We start from the raw sequence: 18479 nt of genomic DNA, 5'->3' as shown, positions 1-18479 counted from the left end.
CAACATTGTGGTGGATGCACTTTCAAGAGGACCTCACTTGAGCTCTTTGTGTGAGCTTACTGCTGATTGGAAGGACTTGTTGCTTGCTGTTTATGCCAAAAATCAGTTTGCAAGCAGAATTATGGAGGGTACTTTTCATGATGAAAGGTACAAGGTGGTTGATGGGTCGATACACTACAAAGGAAGAATCCTTTTGTTGCCCGAATCTAAGTTCAAGTTGAAGGTTTTGCAGACTTTCCATGACGTTCCTCTTGCTGGTCATCAAGGATATTTCAAGACCTATAGGCAGATTCGTGAGAGGTTCTCTTGGAAGGGGTTGAAAAATGATGTTTTGAGCTATATTAAGGAGTGCCACACTTTTCAAATGAACAAAAATGAGCATACTCTTCCAGCTGGTTTGTTGCAGCCTCTACCAATTCCCAATCAAAAATGGGAAAGCATATCGATGGACTTCATCATGGGGTTGCCAAGAGCTCATTACAAGGATTGTATCTATGTTGTGGTGGATAGATTGATCAAGTTTGCTCACTTTTTTGCAACCACCAGCTCATTTACAACAACTCAAGCTGTAGATGTATTCTTTCATGAGGTATTTAGACTACATGGGTTTCCAAAAAACATTGTGAGTGATAGGGACAGCAAGTTCCTAAGCACCTTTTGGCAAGAGGTTTTCAGATTGTGTGGTACAGTGCTCACTCCAAGCACTAGTTATCACCCACAGACTGATGGGCAAATAGAGATTGTAAACAAGTGGTTGACGGGCTATCTTAGGAATTATGTCTCGGAGCATCAGAGAGCTTGGGTGAAATGGCTTCACTTAGGGGAGTATTGCTACAATTCATCCTACCACGTTTCCATTAGAATGTCTCCTTTCATGGCACTCTACAAATACAAGGCCCCTAGCTTTGCTGATTTGATGTTTGGTGATAGCAAAGCCCCACAAGCAAAGGATATGGTGTAGCAGTGTCGAGATATTTTGAAGTATTTGAAGGATAACCTCCAGATTGCACATAATCAGTAGAAGTTGTACACTAACCAGCAGTGTATAGAGCACACATTTGAGGTTGGAGACACGGTGTCTCTTAGACTTCAGCCTTTTACACAATCTACTCTCAAGAAGAGTGGAGCAGAGAAACTCAAGCCACGTTTCTATGGGCCGTTTAGAGTAATCAGGAGAGTTGGTGTAGTGGCTTATGAGTTGGAGCTACCAACGAGTAGCACAAAGTTCACAATGTCTTCCACGTGTCTTGCCTCAAGAAGGCACTTGGACACAATGTAGTTGTCTCTTCTGATTTTCCTCCTTTGGATGAGGAAGGACAATTGATGTTGGTTCTAGAGGAGATCATCGATTTCAGAGAGCGCTCTTTGAGGAGAAGGACAATCAAGGAGTATTTGGTGAGGTGGAAGAAATTGCCTATGGAGGATGCTACTTGGGAGAATGAGGAGATTTTGCAACATCCAGGCTTGCGATTGCTTGAGGACAAGCAATCTTGGGGAGGGCGGATTATAATGTCCCATTCTTAGTAGTGATCAGTTCAGTTGGCTGTTAGCCTATTCCGAAGGCCTGTAGGCTAGTTGGGAGAAGTAATTAGGGTTTCTTATTTTTTGGGAGGATGCTTTGGCAGTTTTGGTGGTTTGCATGTTGGAGTTTTACAATTCTGATTTTGGATTCCTTCTGGGTTTTAAGAGAGCTTTGCGATGGCATGCCATGCAACTGAATATGAGGACTTTTTTGGACTTACTATTTTTAGTAAGTTGCGATGATTGCTGAAAATGTGGTTAAAATGCATTTGGACACACTATTTTTAGCAGGATGCTATTTTTAGTAAGTGCTATTTTTAGCAGGGTTTTAGCAGTCAGTTCGGATGGCTATTTCTGGCAGGTCAGTTTGAGCATATGGTCTTCAAACATTCTTGGAGCTATTTTTGGTAGTTCAGAGCTTATGTTGGGCACTTCATTGTGAGGTAAAATGTTTTATAAGTGAAATATTATTTAAGGCATGATGGACACCTTAAGGAGGAATAAGTTGATTCAATAATATATTTCACTTTATTACCTATGGACGCCACATTATACTCTATTGATGTTTTTTATAAAGTATATTTGCCTCTTTGTGATGGACGATTTGGGAAAAAAGGAGAAATGAAATGCAAATTTCAAAATAATAAGAAGTGATTGTGCATTTGGGTTTGGTGTCCATTTGGAGGGAATGTGGATTTGAATTTGGAGACACAAAGAATATAAATAAGTGTGTTGGGCTCTTGTTTTTTATCCCTGAACATTTTGTAATGAAGTGCTGCCGAAATGGAGATTAATTTGCTTCAAGGAATGCATACCTCCTAGCTTGTCTTGACTTCTTGCTTGAGAGATAGGAACTAGTTGGGATTGTGAGGCTGTTCTTTACACTAAAGAACATATGGAGCTCATTGTTAGGGTGTCTTTTGATGTTTTCTGATATTTTTGGGGTGTTTGTGAGTTTCCAGGTTGCTCGTTTACTGTGGAGCTGAAAGTGAAATTCAATCATATGTCTTCATGAGATTTTTTGTTGCTTCTAGGTGATCTCTCTTTGTTTTCCTTTGGCCTAGGCATCCCTTGCTGCTAATTTTCAGAGGTTTTTATGCAGATTTGAATTTTATAATAAAAATCACCCCTCCTAGGCTGTACCATGCCTGTGGCTGCATTGGTAAACGTGCACAATTATGTTAGGTCAGATTTGCTGCTGGTTAGGGGTGTTGGCTTGAACGTCTCCTCTCTAAGCTTCTTTAGCATTTGTTTTCAAGTCAATCTGTTGAGTTTTGGAGGAGATAGCAGCATTTTAGTGTGTTTCATGTTGCTGGTCTGTATTTTTAGTTTGCTAATTAAGTATATCAGACTTGGTGTTTTGGAGTTTTGGGGTTGTTTCTTGGTAATGTGTCTCTTGAAACTTGGGAAAAAAATATTGGACATCATTTGCAGCTATTAGACAGCGATGTCACTTGATTTGCAATTCATGCTTCATATTGTAATGCTGATTAGTAGTACTGACAGCAAACTTCATTGTGAATTGTTCCTTAATACCCACTGAATAAGTGGAAGAGGCTGGTTTACCGCCTGACATTGTTGTTTTATCATTCCAGAATTTTATTTATCAGCTAGTAATGTATTGCTCCCACTGCATAAGTGGTTGAGCCTTGGTTTGTAATTCCCCCCACTGGATAAGTGGAAGTGGCAGGTTATACCACCAAGTTGTTTAATTTTCAGTATTTTCTTATCTTGCTGTAAAAGTGGAAGTGGCTGGTCCAACTGCGAACGTGTAATGCTTTTCAATGTTTCATCTTTGCTAACACTAATGGGTGAAATTGTTGTGTTGAAATTGGGAAAAAACTAAGGGGGTCATTTCAATTAGTAGTATTATCTTTAAGTTTTGGAGTCTTGTCCATCTGTTCTTCAAGGAAAAAAAAATTTGCTGCCTAAAATTTAAGAGGGTATGGAATTTTTTTTGTATAATTGTTTGTAAGGTGATAAAGGTATTATTGTAAAAGGTACATTATCGATTGAAACTAACACCATCTTTTTTAGGGATGGAAGCACATACACATAACATGTCACCTATCATGGTAGAACCATTACTAGTATTGATGGATAGAGTCGAGGAGGGTCATTGGGGATGTTGGACGACCCACCAAAGGATGGAAGATGATTAACATCTTGAGTTAGCTATTCACTTAGAGATTGGGTAAAATGCTTGAATATCATTTTAATAGTAGTGTGTTGTTGCATTTCCATTTCTAATTTGGTGTATTGTCAGAAATTAAGGTTTCCGATTTTACTTTGATGTTTTAGTGCATTGTGTTTCTGTTTTTGGTTTCTAGCTTTTTGGGTGTTGATGTGTAGTAATATTTTGGCAAGAGATGAAGCCACCTTGTTTCCTACCGCTTGATTGATAGGGGGGAAGGTAGGTCCTCATGGTCAATCTACAAGCGGTTATCTCTTCACTTTGTATTTTCTTAATTTGTGATAAAGATAATCCTTTGGGGATTTTGGTTATCTTGCAGCTTGCTTATATTGTGGTAATGGCTGAAGGTATGTTGAATGATGTACTTTTAAGATGATTGTGTCAGTAGGGTTGTGGATGTACAAGATTAGTAGGGATTGCTCACTGCATATTGTGAAGCAAAAAGTTAGGCATCAAGAGGATTCATAGATGCTGACACAAGTTGGTTTAAACCTGAAGATAAAGGATTGAGTTATAGAGTGATACAGCTGGGTGGTTGACTAGATTAACAGGTATTCTACTATCTAGATTTGTTGGTTCAGATAGTCGGTAATTGACTCATGGGAGAAAAATTGGATGGCTCTATAACTTCCATCATTATAATTTACCTATCTAGATATATGTCATTAAATTAATATCCTATCCTATTTTATTTTGAGCATTTTTTTGTGCCCTCCAATTCCAATAATGGAGTCATTTTAGAATTTTTAGATGCAAAACAAACCTAGGAAACACAGTTTGAAATTGTCAGGTAGTTACAAAATTATTGGGATAGTTATAACATTGCCAGGATAGTTATGTAACCATTAGTAGGTGGTTTCAAAACTGTTGGGATGGTTTCAAAACCACCAGTCTGCATGAAGCGGCAAATTTCGTCATGACAATAGAAATAAGAATCTCAAGTGAACAGTTTGATGTTTGCCCTCCAAAATCCCACTCTAGAGCCAAGCACCAAAGGAGGTTGGACTGGATCACTAGAGACATTCCATAGTGAATGCACTATCGATTGCAGGATTGGGAACAATCTAGCAAATTACCCACTCTACACAGAGTGAGAGTGCAATACATAAGAAAGCAATTCAAGACAGATTACACAAGCTGTCAGGTTGAAGTATTTGAAGCAAGAGACCATTAAGAAGATACGAACACATGGAACTTTCTCACACTTGTAATTGTTTTCAGTTCCAAGGAAATGCTTGGAGGATGTGCAACTGCTACATCCAACTTGTTTTCCTGTTCTTGAGGTTCTCAAGAAAAAAATATGTGTCTCTATGATTTGTTTATTGCTCGATCAGTTGTGAAAAATTCCACTATCATCTGAATGAAAATTCAAGTATGATAGAATGGATTAAAAATTGTTTGACTACTAATTTACACAAGGATAGTTTTGTAGCCAATGACAGATCAGTTTTAGGAGGAATAATAGAGTTTGGAAAAATGATTTTATCAGTTGTCTTTTGAGTTGCTGATAGTTGTGGTATACAATTTGGTTTATGTATCCTGTTGGTTTAGTTGCACAAGTAGCCAAACTAGGAGCCATATTGCCCTACGAACAGCCAGTAAATTTTCTATGTAGTCACATGCCCAGCAGTTACGCAACACAAGGAGTTGCATTAATTGAGCTGCTATGAATATATTTCCACAAAAAAATAGATTTAAAAAATACAAATTCAAGCATAAATTTCTCTTGGAAGCTTTTAGTTATTTGAAACAAATGTTGCATTTGGATAGTTCCACATTTTGATAAAAATTGTGAGAACAGGAAGAATTATAAGATACATCGTCACCTCAGAAACTTTGCTCATGATTGAAAAGCCCAAAACTGTGGACTAGATTCACCGTTCCTTCCCCCTCTAACAAATGCTTAAAGGCACTTTTGTGCTTAGTGGGTCCTCTTGCATTGCAATTATTACTGATGTCATCAGTATAATGATTAACTAAACATAACCAAGTATTATTCCTATGTCGGCAAATTACTGCCAACAATCATCTTGAGATGACATCAAATAAACATGGGTGAAATCCCACAAAGATAAAAAATCTAATATTTGACAATCTTAGACTATACCCATGCACTCTTACCTGAAGAGTAATCAAAACAAGGCTAGAAAACTAGAAAACAAAAAAAAGCAGTTCCCATCATTATTCATGATCCTTTGTCTATTTAGTATGCAGTTGATATTACAGAGAGTAGAGAACTAGAATTTCATTTTAAGACAAATGCAACTTGCCAGATATTGAAATTCAGGCTGCAACTTAGGCTGCTTATTCTTGCTCAATTCTGCTCCAAATTATGGATTATTACCTCTTGACCAATTCAACCTTCCTTTTTTAACCTATCAATTATTAACAATTTCTGTACGATAGAAACAGATTGGGTCATAGAACATCCTATAAAGATCAAGAGAAGTCATGTACATAAATGTAAAAACAAAGTAGAGTGCTCATATTATTCAACATGAGAAGGTTAAGAAAGAAATAAACTATATTAATTCCTATAAGGAAACAAAGTAGGTCAATGGACTCATGTGCATCCCCATTTAATAGGAAAATGGCCATTGTTTTCTATTGGATAAGAGCCAATAAATAAATAACCCTGTGCAACAATAAAACAATAAAACATCCCTCAATAAAAATAAAAAATGCCAGAAGAAATAATAATGTCCCCACCTTAGAAATTTTTTGTCACTGATCGAGCAGGGAAAGCTCATGAATTTTTCTTATCACCAGTCATCATTTCAGGAAGTTATTTCTCTAGCTATTTGGAACCTTATTTATAGAAGATTGTAAAATCGACCATTTTTTGTTTACTATGCCATGCCTGTTCTGGATACAATCCTTTCCATTCAAATCCACCTCTGAGATTGCTCTGTGCTTCTTGCTTAATATTAAGTCTAGTATCTAAAACCATTGTTTTACTCTTGGACTGTTATTCTTGATGCACTTGTTTCCACGATTTTCGTAAATTCTTTCAACTGATACTAGCAAAGTGAGTTTTGACTTCTTGTCTAATTGTGGGATTCTTAGGTTGTCAATGATATCTGCATTTTGCCGGGATGTGAAAGAATAGCTTCTTGTGATGGAACTGTTCATATTTGGAGTGGTCAGACTGGAAAATGTATTTCAACATTTTCAGAAAATTCAGAAATTTCTTCTTCTGTGGGGTCTATCTTGCCTTCAATGCCTAGGGAAACTGTGGAACTGGGAACTGGTGTAAATGCTACAGCATTAACTGGAGGGATACTATCTGCTGGATTTCATGGAAGTTTGTACACTTGCATGCATTGCATGCATGCAGAAGAAAAACTTGTTGCCGGCACTGGTAATGGTTACTTAAGGTGAGATGATTTTTTCTTGTTTTCTAAGATTAAGATTTTGCATGATTTAGAGTCATGTTCTGTCTTTTGGACTTTCTATTTAACTTTCAGAAAGAACCTACAATATATTTCTGGGGATTAAACAATTGTTTGCTTGTGATACCAATGCTAGTCCTTCTTGTAGGACAACATTAGAACTTGAAGGAAATAGAATTCTCAAGGAACCACAAGATGTGGAAATTTTGCTTTAGTAGAAAAAAATTCATTTGGAGTGTCATATTTAATTCTTACAGAGACAAATCAAACAATTGAAAAAAGATAGCAAGTTGCGACAAGAATCTGCAATGCAATTTATTGCAAAATAAATATGATAATATCTGCAAACATTATTGACTTTACAGTCAAGTCTCTTACAATAGATGAAACAATTAACAATTACCATTCTCAAGAAGCTTAGTACTTTGTCAAAAATGAGGGATGACTATTCAAATATTGTTTCTGAAGAGCAACTTGAAGTCCCATCATCCTAATCATGAAAGTCTTTGGCTTTAACAACCAGTTAATCCACATACACGTTATATAAAAAGTGTCAAATTTTTTATTCTTTCTGACAAACTTTAGTCAAATTATTACAAACAATTGCGGTCTCAAGATCAAAGAAGTTTTACTCCAAAGTCATTCAAATTTGGTACTTAGTAAGATTGATTTGGGTTGGATGCGTAATGTGAGTGAGTCAATAAGTGAAGTATTTTTGATGTTCATGTTTTCATGTATCTTTATCTGCTTTAAAGAAGAAATGGTCTTTTCTAGATACTTCAGAATTGAACACATGGAAGGAAACATATGAACAGAAATATTATTATAATCACTTATGATTTAAGTGATAGTTAAAGGTCCAAGTCTTTCTTGAAAGGAAGGCATGTAGAGAATCTAATTTCTACTTTATAATATTATCTTATGTTAGAACCCTAGATGGTTATCTGTTATACATAAACTACATTATATAATTTATTGTAACTTGTTAGATGGTTATATATTAAGAGGTGGGTAGGACCTTGACAGATTATTCCAACTGGTATGATGCTCCCTGAATATAGTAAATACTTACCTATCATTGATGTAGATTGGATTCCCTCTCTCTATTAAAGCCTACATTTTATATTGAGTCCTCCATGAGTTTTCAAATAACAAGCCTTTAGGTCTATAATAAACAAAATCTAGCAGGACATGGTTATCGAACATAAGGAAATTATAACATATATCATACTACCTTCAAAAGAAGCACAAGTTGCAACATTTATGAGTGGATTACAAAAATTCGTTTAGTATGCTAATAGTATTTGAAACTATATAACAAGTAAGAAGATACAAGTCCCAGTTTTGGCTTAACTAATGATAAGATGTAACTATCACTTCCAGTCACTTAACATATGAAGTACTCAATGGTCCTGAACTTTATCTTTATTTATCAACTTCAAGCAACCTCAGCAAAGACTTTCCTAATGAATATAGGTTACTCACCACCCAATATTATCCCATAGACATTCAAAGAAAGAAACATACAAAGACATAAATTAAACACAAGATACAAATATACATTTCAGTCTGCATGGATGTAGTTTGTAAGTTCACATGAATAATATCCAAAATGGAATCGATATAAACAGAGGCCAGATAGGTTTCAACTTCTATAATATTGATGAGCAAGCCTTTAGGCTTAACTCTAAATTTAACCCACTTTCTAGATAACTTCCAGCAAAATATTTATATATAACAGGGAAAATCATTTCAAATTTGAATAGGAGTTCTGTATAATGTACTGAGTAACTGAACTTGTCATATGCCCCTTATATTTTCCTAAAGTTACAACTATAGGAAAGTTTGCAGAAAATTGTCAATTAACAGTACTCCATGTGTTGATTATATCTTCTGTAGTTCTGTTGATTATAGTGAGGTAGGTGGTAGTAATCATATGAGAATTTTTGTTTTTACTGTTTTCGTAATATGATTTGTTGAGGATTTGGCATGGGAGGGTTAGGTGTGGTCTAGTTTAGGGTTAAATATCATTATTTTTTTACTTTTTAAAATTTTGGCCCATGTGGGTCTGCAGGTCTATCCTAGAAATGGTTCAGAAATTAGCTGGATATTCCTGTAAACACAGGTCACATTGCAGGTCCATTTCTGGGAACAACCTGAATCATGGCTAGGATCAGAACCTGAAACATTTGAGTACTGAAATGGGAGGGGTACCTAGAGTTTCCAGCAACATAAGGCCTGGATGAAGGTTTCTGTAATCAATGTTTTTGAATTTGTAATATGCATGTTAGAACTTGGGAGGGATGTTATTTCTTGGTAATCTACATGCAGGAAAGGTTTCCTGCATGTAATAAACTTGCTTCAGATAATCAAAGTTAACTGGCTTCAGGTGCCATTGCTATAAATATGATTTCTTTAATTTTGCAGGTTTATTGATATAAAAGTAGGACAGCAGCTTCATCTATGGCGATGTGAACCATTGGAATCCTCGTTTTCTTCTTTAGTTTCAGCTATTTGTTGTTCAGGAAGTCGAGACAAACTTGAAGGGAAGAGAGGATTATCAAGCTCTTCATGGATAGCTGCTGGGTTCAGTTCAGGGCATTGTAGATTGCTTGATCTAAAGAGTGGGAGCATTATCGCACACTGGCGAGCTCATGATGGCTTTGTCACCAAGGTATGGATGGATGTAATTTATTGAACAAAACTATTCTGTTTCAAAAAATTGGCTTTAACATAAATATTACACCCTTTCTATCAATTGGCCCCTCATGTTATTCATTCTTAAATTATACAGCTGGCTGCTGTCGATGAACACTTGATAGTTTCAAGTTCTCTTGATAGAACATTGCGACTTTGGGATCTTAGGAGGTTAGTGAATAATGTCCATTTATGAAAGTATTGTCTGGCATTTCAAATTGTTGCATATATTATGTGTTTGTTGCCTAACATAAATTTAATTTGAAGGCCCTTTTTGTTTATTGTTTATTGCATAAAAATACAAGGATTGAGAAGTGTAATTTTTGTGCTTTTGAGGATGCTTTCATGAGGTGGATGGATTCATTTGCATTCTTTGGATTCAAATTTAAGTGTTTAGTAAGACAGGATTGATTTTATGTTCCACTGTTTGTTACCACTGGATTATATTTTATACCAAATGCATTGGTTGCTTTTTATCTTGTATGCTTTTCTGAGACTCTGTACATGCTGCAGAAGCTGGCCTACACAACTGCAGGTCTTCAGGGGGCACTCAGATGGAGTTTCTAGCTTTTCCATTTGGGGTCATGATATGCTTTCTGCCTCTGGAAGTAAGATTGGTCTTTCTTCTCTTTCTAGGCCATATGGTCAGGTAAATATACAAGCCTCATTTCTTTTCCATTCTCTTTCTTTGTGATGTTCATTTGTATCTGTACAGGGAAGACTCCTTATCTGTGCAGGCATAATTTTTGTTAGATTTTGCATACTAGACATATATCGAGGAACCTATGTTGCTATACTTTTATATGCTAAACTTGAAAAGAAAATTCTTCCTTGTTAAGAAGCCACCTAACTTATTACTGTTTAAAGCAGGCAATCTTCTTTATCCTCATTAAGGTTGTGAATCGTGATAGAGCAACGAAATTTAATTTTATGTGCCTACCTTTTCACAATCAGTAATCAGGTACCATAATACCGATGAAATGAGATATTTATTGGTTGGTTAAATTTATAACCTATGTATCAACCATAGTTCAATAACTCAGACTTGGCAGAAATTTGGCTGACCTTGGGACTGGGCAAAAACTTGGCAAGTTTTCTAAATATTAAAAAACACATAAATTTATAAAATAATTTTCATAAGCATGCTTAAAACAACTTTAGAGAACTCATAAATAGTTTTCCTGCATATATTGATTAAGAAACAAGTTTAATATACATCATAGTGTTATACGCCATAATAAAAATTAAAAATCCATAATCACAATCTACAAATTTCTTCTATGACTATAGCTTCTCGGTGGCTGTATTGATTCCCTTGAAATAGATGGTAAAGCTTCCTGTTGAGGAACAATATCATTCTCAACATGAGCATTGGGCATATGATGTGCAAGAGATGAAACCCCTATTCATACCTTGCCTTATGTCTCTTCATTTGCCATTGGGCTTCTAGCTTCCTCTCCAAATCAACAATATCATCTATACAGTAAATCCAAGCTCCACATCCTTTGCAATTTAATCTCATTTGAAAGTATGTAGGAATTTTAGGTGTATGTTCTTTGAGAGATTTAGAGAAGAGAACTAGATGTGACTTCAATCTCATTTGAAAGTGAGTAAGTAGATAGTCCTTCGGTGAAGGATGCTCCTATGACCTAAGTTAGTAGGGGAGGGTTTAGGGGATAACTCCAAAATTGGAGTTTGTTCCTTAATTTGTTCAACCTTCCCTCTTCAATATGCTTTATTCTGAGGTTGACATTTGCATTAGATGGTTATGAATGAGTTAAGGAAACTTGATAACTTGTATTAAATAATGATCTAAAGTTAAGTTAATAGGATCTAATGGGTTGAAAATGAGTATTCCTATTGGCGATAGATAGCCTACTTGTTGTAGCTATGTGCTTTATTTTGGATTGAATTTGGGATGACATTCCTTAGGATCGCCTCTGCCATTTCTAGTCAAAACTATAAGTATCACTGGGTAAGGTTGGATATTTTGCCCTTCTATTTGTCTAATAAGGATTGCATTTTTGAATAGTTTGTTCTAGATAACAGTTTGAATCAAGTGAATGGATTTGATTATTTAATTTGTTTGTGTATGTGTTGAATAGAGGCCAACTCATGTGGGTTCAATGTGATTCTTATGAATTTGTAAAATTTGAGTCCAAACCCATAGAACTTTTTGTATAGGCTCACGGATTACTTGATTATGATATGCATATCTAGGTGCACTTGATTAGTACTTGTGAACCCCTGTGATGTGTAGATTGTGTGTACATGACCAGAAGACCCCCATAATCTAAATCTAGTTTGGTATTGGAGCGATTAGTTGGCTATAACCATTATTGTGTAGCTGACCAATTCCTAGAGCTATCTACAATATCTTGAGGATTAGTTGATTTTCACTCATAGCACGAAGGTGACAATGCTAGGAGCTATCCATGTTACAAAACATGAGTGATTAGTTGGTTGTCACCAATGGCATGTAGGTGATGGATGCTTGGAGCTATCCATTAGCATGCAGGTGACAATTTCCTAGAGCTATTTGCCATATCTTGAGGATTAGCTGGTTTTCACTAGTAGAATGGAGGTGATAGTGCTGAGAGCTATCCATATTATGTTACAAGAGTGATTAGTTGGTTATCACCAATGTCATGCAGGCGACAAATTCCTAGAGCTATTTGCCATATCTTGAGGATTAGCTGGTTTTCACTAGGAGAATGGAGGTGATGATGCCGAGAGCTATCCATGTTATGTTACAAGAGTGATTAGTTGGTTATCACCAATGTCATGCAGGCGATGGATGCCTAGAGCTATTCATTGTATCTTTGGGAATAGTTGTCTATCACCAATAGCATGGAGGTGATTGATGCATGTTGGTGAAGGGGCTAATGTTAGGTAGGTACTACCCCCTTCTAGGTTTGATAGACTTGTCATTAGTGGCCTAGAGATGATAGACGTATGAATCCAATGACTCAATGGTTATATACATCGTGGGAATTAATGATCTTATGTGATGTGTTTTGTTACACTTCTTACCTAGTGATGATCGCAAGTAGTATGCGATACTTACCCATAATCACAGCTAGTGCAAACGATTGAGAAAAATGATGGGACCCATGGTGTAGTATGAGATGCATAGATATTCATTTCTAGCTAGGTTTCACTAAAAGAGTAGGTGTTAGTGAATTAGTAGTAGTGTCATATATGCTTCCTATTGGTAGTTGGTCATTGTGTATGTGTTAGTGACTCACTATGTTTGTGTTGGTCACTCTTTGTGTACTTGTGTAAATGGCCTTAGGTATTGTGCACATTGTTATACTTATGCCCTTGCCAATGATAATGTCAAGTAGTATGAGATGCTTGAAAAATAGTGTAGTATTGACATTCATTTCCTAGATAGGTCGCACTAAAAGAGGTGTTAGTGAATTAGGTAATGAGAAGATGCATGCAGTAGTCTCACATTTGGTTCCTATTGCTAGTTGGCCATTGTGTATGTGTTAATCACTCATTGTGTATGTGTTAGTGACTAACTATGTATGTGTCAGTCACTAATTGTTCACCTTGTATTTGTGTAAATGGCCCTAGGTATTGTGCACATTGTTATACTTATGCCCTTGCCAATGATGATATCAAGTAGTATGGGATGCTTAATAATCATTGTAGCTAACAACTATGGATTGGAAAAAATGATGGACCCACAATGTAGTATGGGATGCAACGACATTCCTTTTCCACATGGGATTTACTTATGGGCTTATGTTATTGTAAACTAGGTAGTGGGATACATGTAGTAGGTTGAACGAGGTAGTGGGATACATGTAGTAGGTTGCATCCATTTCCATTTTACTAGTTGATTGTTATGTGAAATGTGATGTTTAATTTATTCATGATAGTCACTCTATGTATTAACATGTTGTATATAAGTGAATCATCTACATTGTGCGTATGTGACATATGCTTAAGTTAGTCACAATTTGTACTTGTGATGTGTATATAAGATGGTTGCCCTATGTATGAGGTATGCTTGAGCTAATCATTATGTGATTATGGGAGGATGGAATGAATGTTTCTACATTAATTATCGGTATGGAACCAACACTTTATTGGTGATTATTACAAGGGCATTGTTAGGGCTATTCCTAAGATGGATCCCTAGGGTACCCACTCCTAGATCTAGACCTGTTATGTCCAATATGGGGCTAGAGGCAGTGAACCTTGCGACATAGGTTTACCTCTTCAAAGAATGACGGCTTTAGTAGCCAAGATAAAATAAAAGCATCGAAGGACACCCTTATTGTTTGGATATGTGAAGGTCAAAAAGGTCTACATTTTCTCATTCACTTATTCCACCTTTATAGAGGTATATCCTAAGTTATCAAATTAGAATTAAGTATAGATATGAGTAAATATATATGATATGTTGTTATAGGGCAGCTGGGTATGTCCATACAAGAAAAATATAAAAATAATATATGTATGTCTAAATTCTATAGTATATAAATATTAGATCTAATTGTTTAACTATATTCTAAAAAGCTGTATTAATGTCATTCTATCCATATCATATTATGGCTTGTGTTTTCAAGTATATTATAATAAGTTATTAAATAGATTAAATATTTAATATTAAAGTTTTTAAATACTATAGATAGTTATTAAATTATTGATAAGTATTTGGTACTAAATAATATAAATCTGCTAGTAACTAATAGATATGGAAGGTAATATTGATATTATTTAAAATTAATTTGGATAGTTTTCTATGAACAAATTAGGATTTGGACCATGTCACAAGGTGAATGTTCATCTTTGAGTTTGGCAAAAGGAAAAATCGGACAACTAATAAAATAGTAATTAAGTTTGAAATGTGTGTGTGTGTGTGGCATATTGCTACCATGGGGGTAGCTCCCTTTGCATTAAAAACAAAAAGATTCAATTACATAGAATGTACAACAAAATACGAATGGCTTTCAAAACTTCCTAAAGCCGTTTAATTTGTGCAAGGTTTAATGCATCCTTGTTTAACCTAACTAAATAAGCAAAAGTGTCCATCCTATTGGAGGCTATGGCCACTTGCATGCTCTCCACAACTCTAGTGAAGGAGAAAACCTCCTTCAACTGCTCATCCACGCCCTTTTGATTGTAGTTGCACCTGATGCCTTTGATAGAGAGGAAATCATTTTAGACTTTGGATGTGGCCGTTGAGCTTGCCATTATCGAACCCCACATAAATGTTGTTTGCTTGCTAATGCCGCTCGAGCTCCGCACCTTTTGATTCAATACATCTCTCCCTCAACCATGACTCTTAGAAGTTGCTACTGTAAGTCCCTACTAGACGTGGGTAGATCCTTTATTGTAAGGCCGCCATCATTCTATCTCTTCTTTCACTATCGATTAAAAATCTTGCAGGCCTTCCCATAAATTGTCCCCCGTAATTACAATCTTAGTCTCCTCGATGGTAGTTTTTGAAAGGGAAATTTACCGCCCAATTTGCTTCTTGATATAAGTGCCTTATGGAATAATTATCCATATTGTTAAAAATTTATTTTATGTTATCCACCCATTGCTGGAGTTTCCAACTTGTCGCTTTGTTTGTCGATATGTCATTAACTATTAATAGCGAATCACTCTTTATATCGATCTCCTTCATATTTTGATTCCTACACCAATTAACGCCTTCATATGGTGTTTTCAATTCCGATTTGTTGTTGCTTCCATCAAGTGATTTGACCGCCCCTAGCCATAATGGATTTCCATTGTGATCTGGGATTATAAACCCACATCTCAATCGGCTAGGGTTTGATTGCGATGCCTTGTCGAAGTTTAGCTTTATTCTGCTAGCAGGGGAAAATTCCCATTTTACCTATGTTCGATCTGCTTTTTGTTTTATGAAGTCTCCTTTTGGGGGAACTAGATGCTTCTAGGTAGTTATTCGATCGTCCCATGTCGAGTTATTCGATCGTCCCATGTTGAGTAGTACCTGCATTTCTTCTAAAATACAACCATGTTTTGATTTTTGCTAATACCTATTTCAATTTTTGAAAATACGGTGTCCAAACCTGACTCCAATTCCTTGAAAATTCTTGCATTTTGTTCTCGCCATATATGCCATATCACATTGGCAGGGGTTGTGTAGATGCGTTTTTATGCACAATCAAACACAGAATAAAATACCAAGGTATCTTATCCTCTCTTGAACAAAGTTACTCAAATGTTGAAGATTAGCTTAAGGATCAATTGAGACAACTCCAAGGTTCATAAATGTCGGGTCATGACGTGCAGATAAGCACAATTGGTCATTGTGATTGCTATTCCTTTAAGGGGCCTTATGTAACTTCTTAGAATATGTATCCTCAATCTTCAACGAATGGTCTTCTTTAGAATGCTATGCAATGAGGCTCACTTACTACTTCTACTAGATTATTTTTTTTTTTAAATTGCAAAAGATGAGGGTTTAGAGATGCTAAGCTATGCCTCGAATGCAAGGATGAAGGATGATTACTAGTGAAACTCTACTAGTCTTAGCATCGCCATACAAGAACAACTCCACCAAAACTAGTGCAATCTTCTAAGGAGATCAAATAAGTTTTCCAATTATTACCAAACATAGACACTATCAATTGGATACATATCAATGATTGAATAACAGATAGAACTAAAGCACATTTATGAATTCCAGTTGACCACGCAAGGTTTATTTGCAATCAACAAACTGCTAGTGGTATGGATTATGAGTTTCACCATGCATCATACACAACAATCTAACATTCAACTTAAATACTTAAACAAAATTCTAAAGCTTGAATTGAGAAGATGAATAACCATGCAATTGCTTCAAAGATTGGATATAAACACCACACTTCAATGTCTTTATTAATCAAGTGCTGTCTTAATCATCATCAATGAACTATGCCAACGATGGAAGTCATAAATGTTACCTTCTTGAATTACACCCTCTTGTATCAATACTTGAGTCGGAATATATCGCAGCACCTTGAGACGAGCAATCATCTTGTCTTGTGCCATTGGGAGGTCTTCTCACTGATTTTCCATGCTTTGAAGCCTTCCTCTAAACATTACTACTTCATTATATATTCTCACCACCTCTTGTAGAAATTCTTCTTCTTGCTTTGAGATATTTCCCATCCATCTCTTCAATCCTTGATTTGAACTGCTCATTGCTTCAAGATTCTCGAATGACTCCTGGGAGATGGAAGGAGGTGGAACAAATGTTTCATCTTCTTGTCTAATTGGTTTCACCAGGCTTTGTATATACTCCTTTAATCTTGCATTTTCTGCCTCTATCTTATCCTTCTTTTCTTCTGCTTTGCAAAGCCTTCGTCAGATGGATATGAGATTATCCCCCACCTCTTGGAACTCTTGTTCCTTAGTAGCGTGTCCAAGGTCAACTGTTTGGACTTCATATTCCATGGCTATGATCTTATCTCTGGGCTCATCCATGATAGGGATTGCTATTTGTAGTATGCGTGATCCTGAATCATCCCTAGAGATATGGGAGAACTTCTTTGCCTTCTTTCATTCCTTAGCTTGATTAATCCTTGCAAAGAAATCATCTACGCCTCCAATAGGTTTAACTTCTACACTTGCTTTCTTTTTCATCCTTTCTTTTAACCAATTAGGAACTGTACATAACTCCATACCTTCTTCCAATCTGCTATCTCTATTGGCTTCGTGGGAGGCAACTTCATCTTGATTTCCACTTATGTTTTGATTATGACCTTCTAAATCTTCCATTAGGATTATTCTTTCTTCTTCCACACAATTCGGAATTGGTGATGTTTTTCCTTGGTCACAAGTAGGTTCTATCCGTTGCTCATTTCCCAAGTTGTCTTCTTCAACTGAAGTTCGGTTCATTCCCAACTCTCCTACTGAGTAAGTACTTGTGATTGAAGAGATAGTGTTCATCTTTGACTTCTTTTTTCTGGATAAAGCATTAGCAACTTCCTTAGTACTTGCATTCTTCCTTTTTCTGGAGACTTGAACTTCTCCTTCACTGGTTATTTCTTCGTTGCTCTTCATTGCTTCATCCTTTTTGGAGGAGGAATCTTCATCCATCTTACCATATGTGAGTGATATCCCCTGGCTTCTCAAGTTATTGATTTGCTGATCAACCCACTATCTTGAATTATCCAATATATCATTAAAGTGTTGATATCGGTGAGTTCAGGTTGTGACCCACTAGGTGTTAGGATAGGTTTATCTTTCTCCTGCTCATATTGAAGTAATACTTGCTCCCCTTCATCTTCAACCTGATCCAGAATTGGGAAGATGTTACATTTCTTGATGAAGTCAATTCACATCCTGGACCACATCTTCTTTCTAATCTCGAACTCATTTGCTAGATTTGCCCAATAGTCCTCCATATCAATTCTATGTTTGAACCTTTTTCCTCCGATGGTAGGCACTCTATGGTAAGGATCAAAGTGTGACCTTTGCTCATACACACCAAGCTGATAAAACTCTATCTCCATGTTTGCTGTCTCAGCGGCTTGGGCTGAATAACATGCCTCCATCGGCTTACCAATTGAGATAGGGTATGAAATTCCTTGTCTTCCTTCCTCCTTTTGGATGAAATCAAACTCTGTCAACTGCCTTACCACTTCAAGTGGTACCATCCTATCAGTAGGATATCGTGGAAGACGATATGGATGGTATGA

The 18479-nt window shown here is 36.2% G+C and overlaps 1 protein-coding gene across 3 annotated transcripts in view; it reads left to right on the top strand.

Annotated features, from left to right (window-relative positions):
• Positions 1 to 18479, top strand: part of LOC131067848 (protein GFS12) — a 241869-nt gene that overhangs the window by 208044 nt on the left and 15346 nt on the right. For 2 of the 3 annotated variants that reach the window (XM_058003020.2, XM_058003019.2), the window contains exons 13-16: positions 6782 to 7092; positions 9535 to 9781; positions 9902 to 9975; positions 10318 to 10453. In XM_058003020.2, the coding sequence (XP_057859003.2) occupies positions 6782 to 7092; positions 9535 to 9781; positions 9902 to 9975; positions 10318 to 10453 (768 nt within the window). Of the gene's footprint in view, positions 1 to 6781; positions 7093 to 9181; positions 9356 to 9534; positions 9782 to 9901; positions 9976 to 10317; positions 10454 to 18479 lie in introns of those variants that run through there. The other variant, XR_009111877.2, reaches the window with a different exon arrangement.

Source organism: Cryptomeria japonica, chromosome 8 (genome assembly GCF_030272615.1).
Source record: "Cryptomeria japonica chromosome 8, Sugi_1.0, whole genome shotgun sequence".
NCBI lineage: Eukaryota > Viridiplantae > Streptophyta > Pinopsida > Cupressales > Cupressaceae > Cryptomeria > Cryptomeria japonica.
This window is presented reverse-complemented; position numbering and strand designations above follow the sequence as displayed.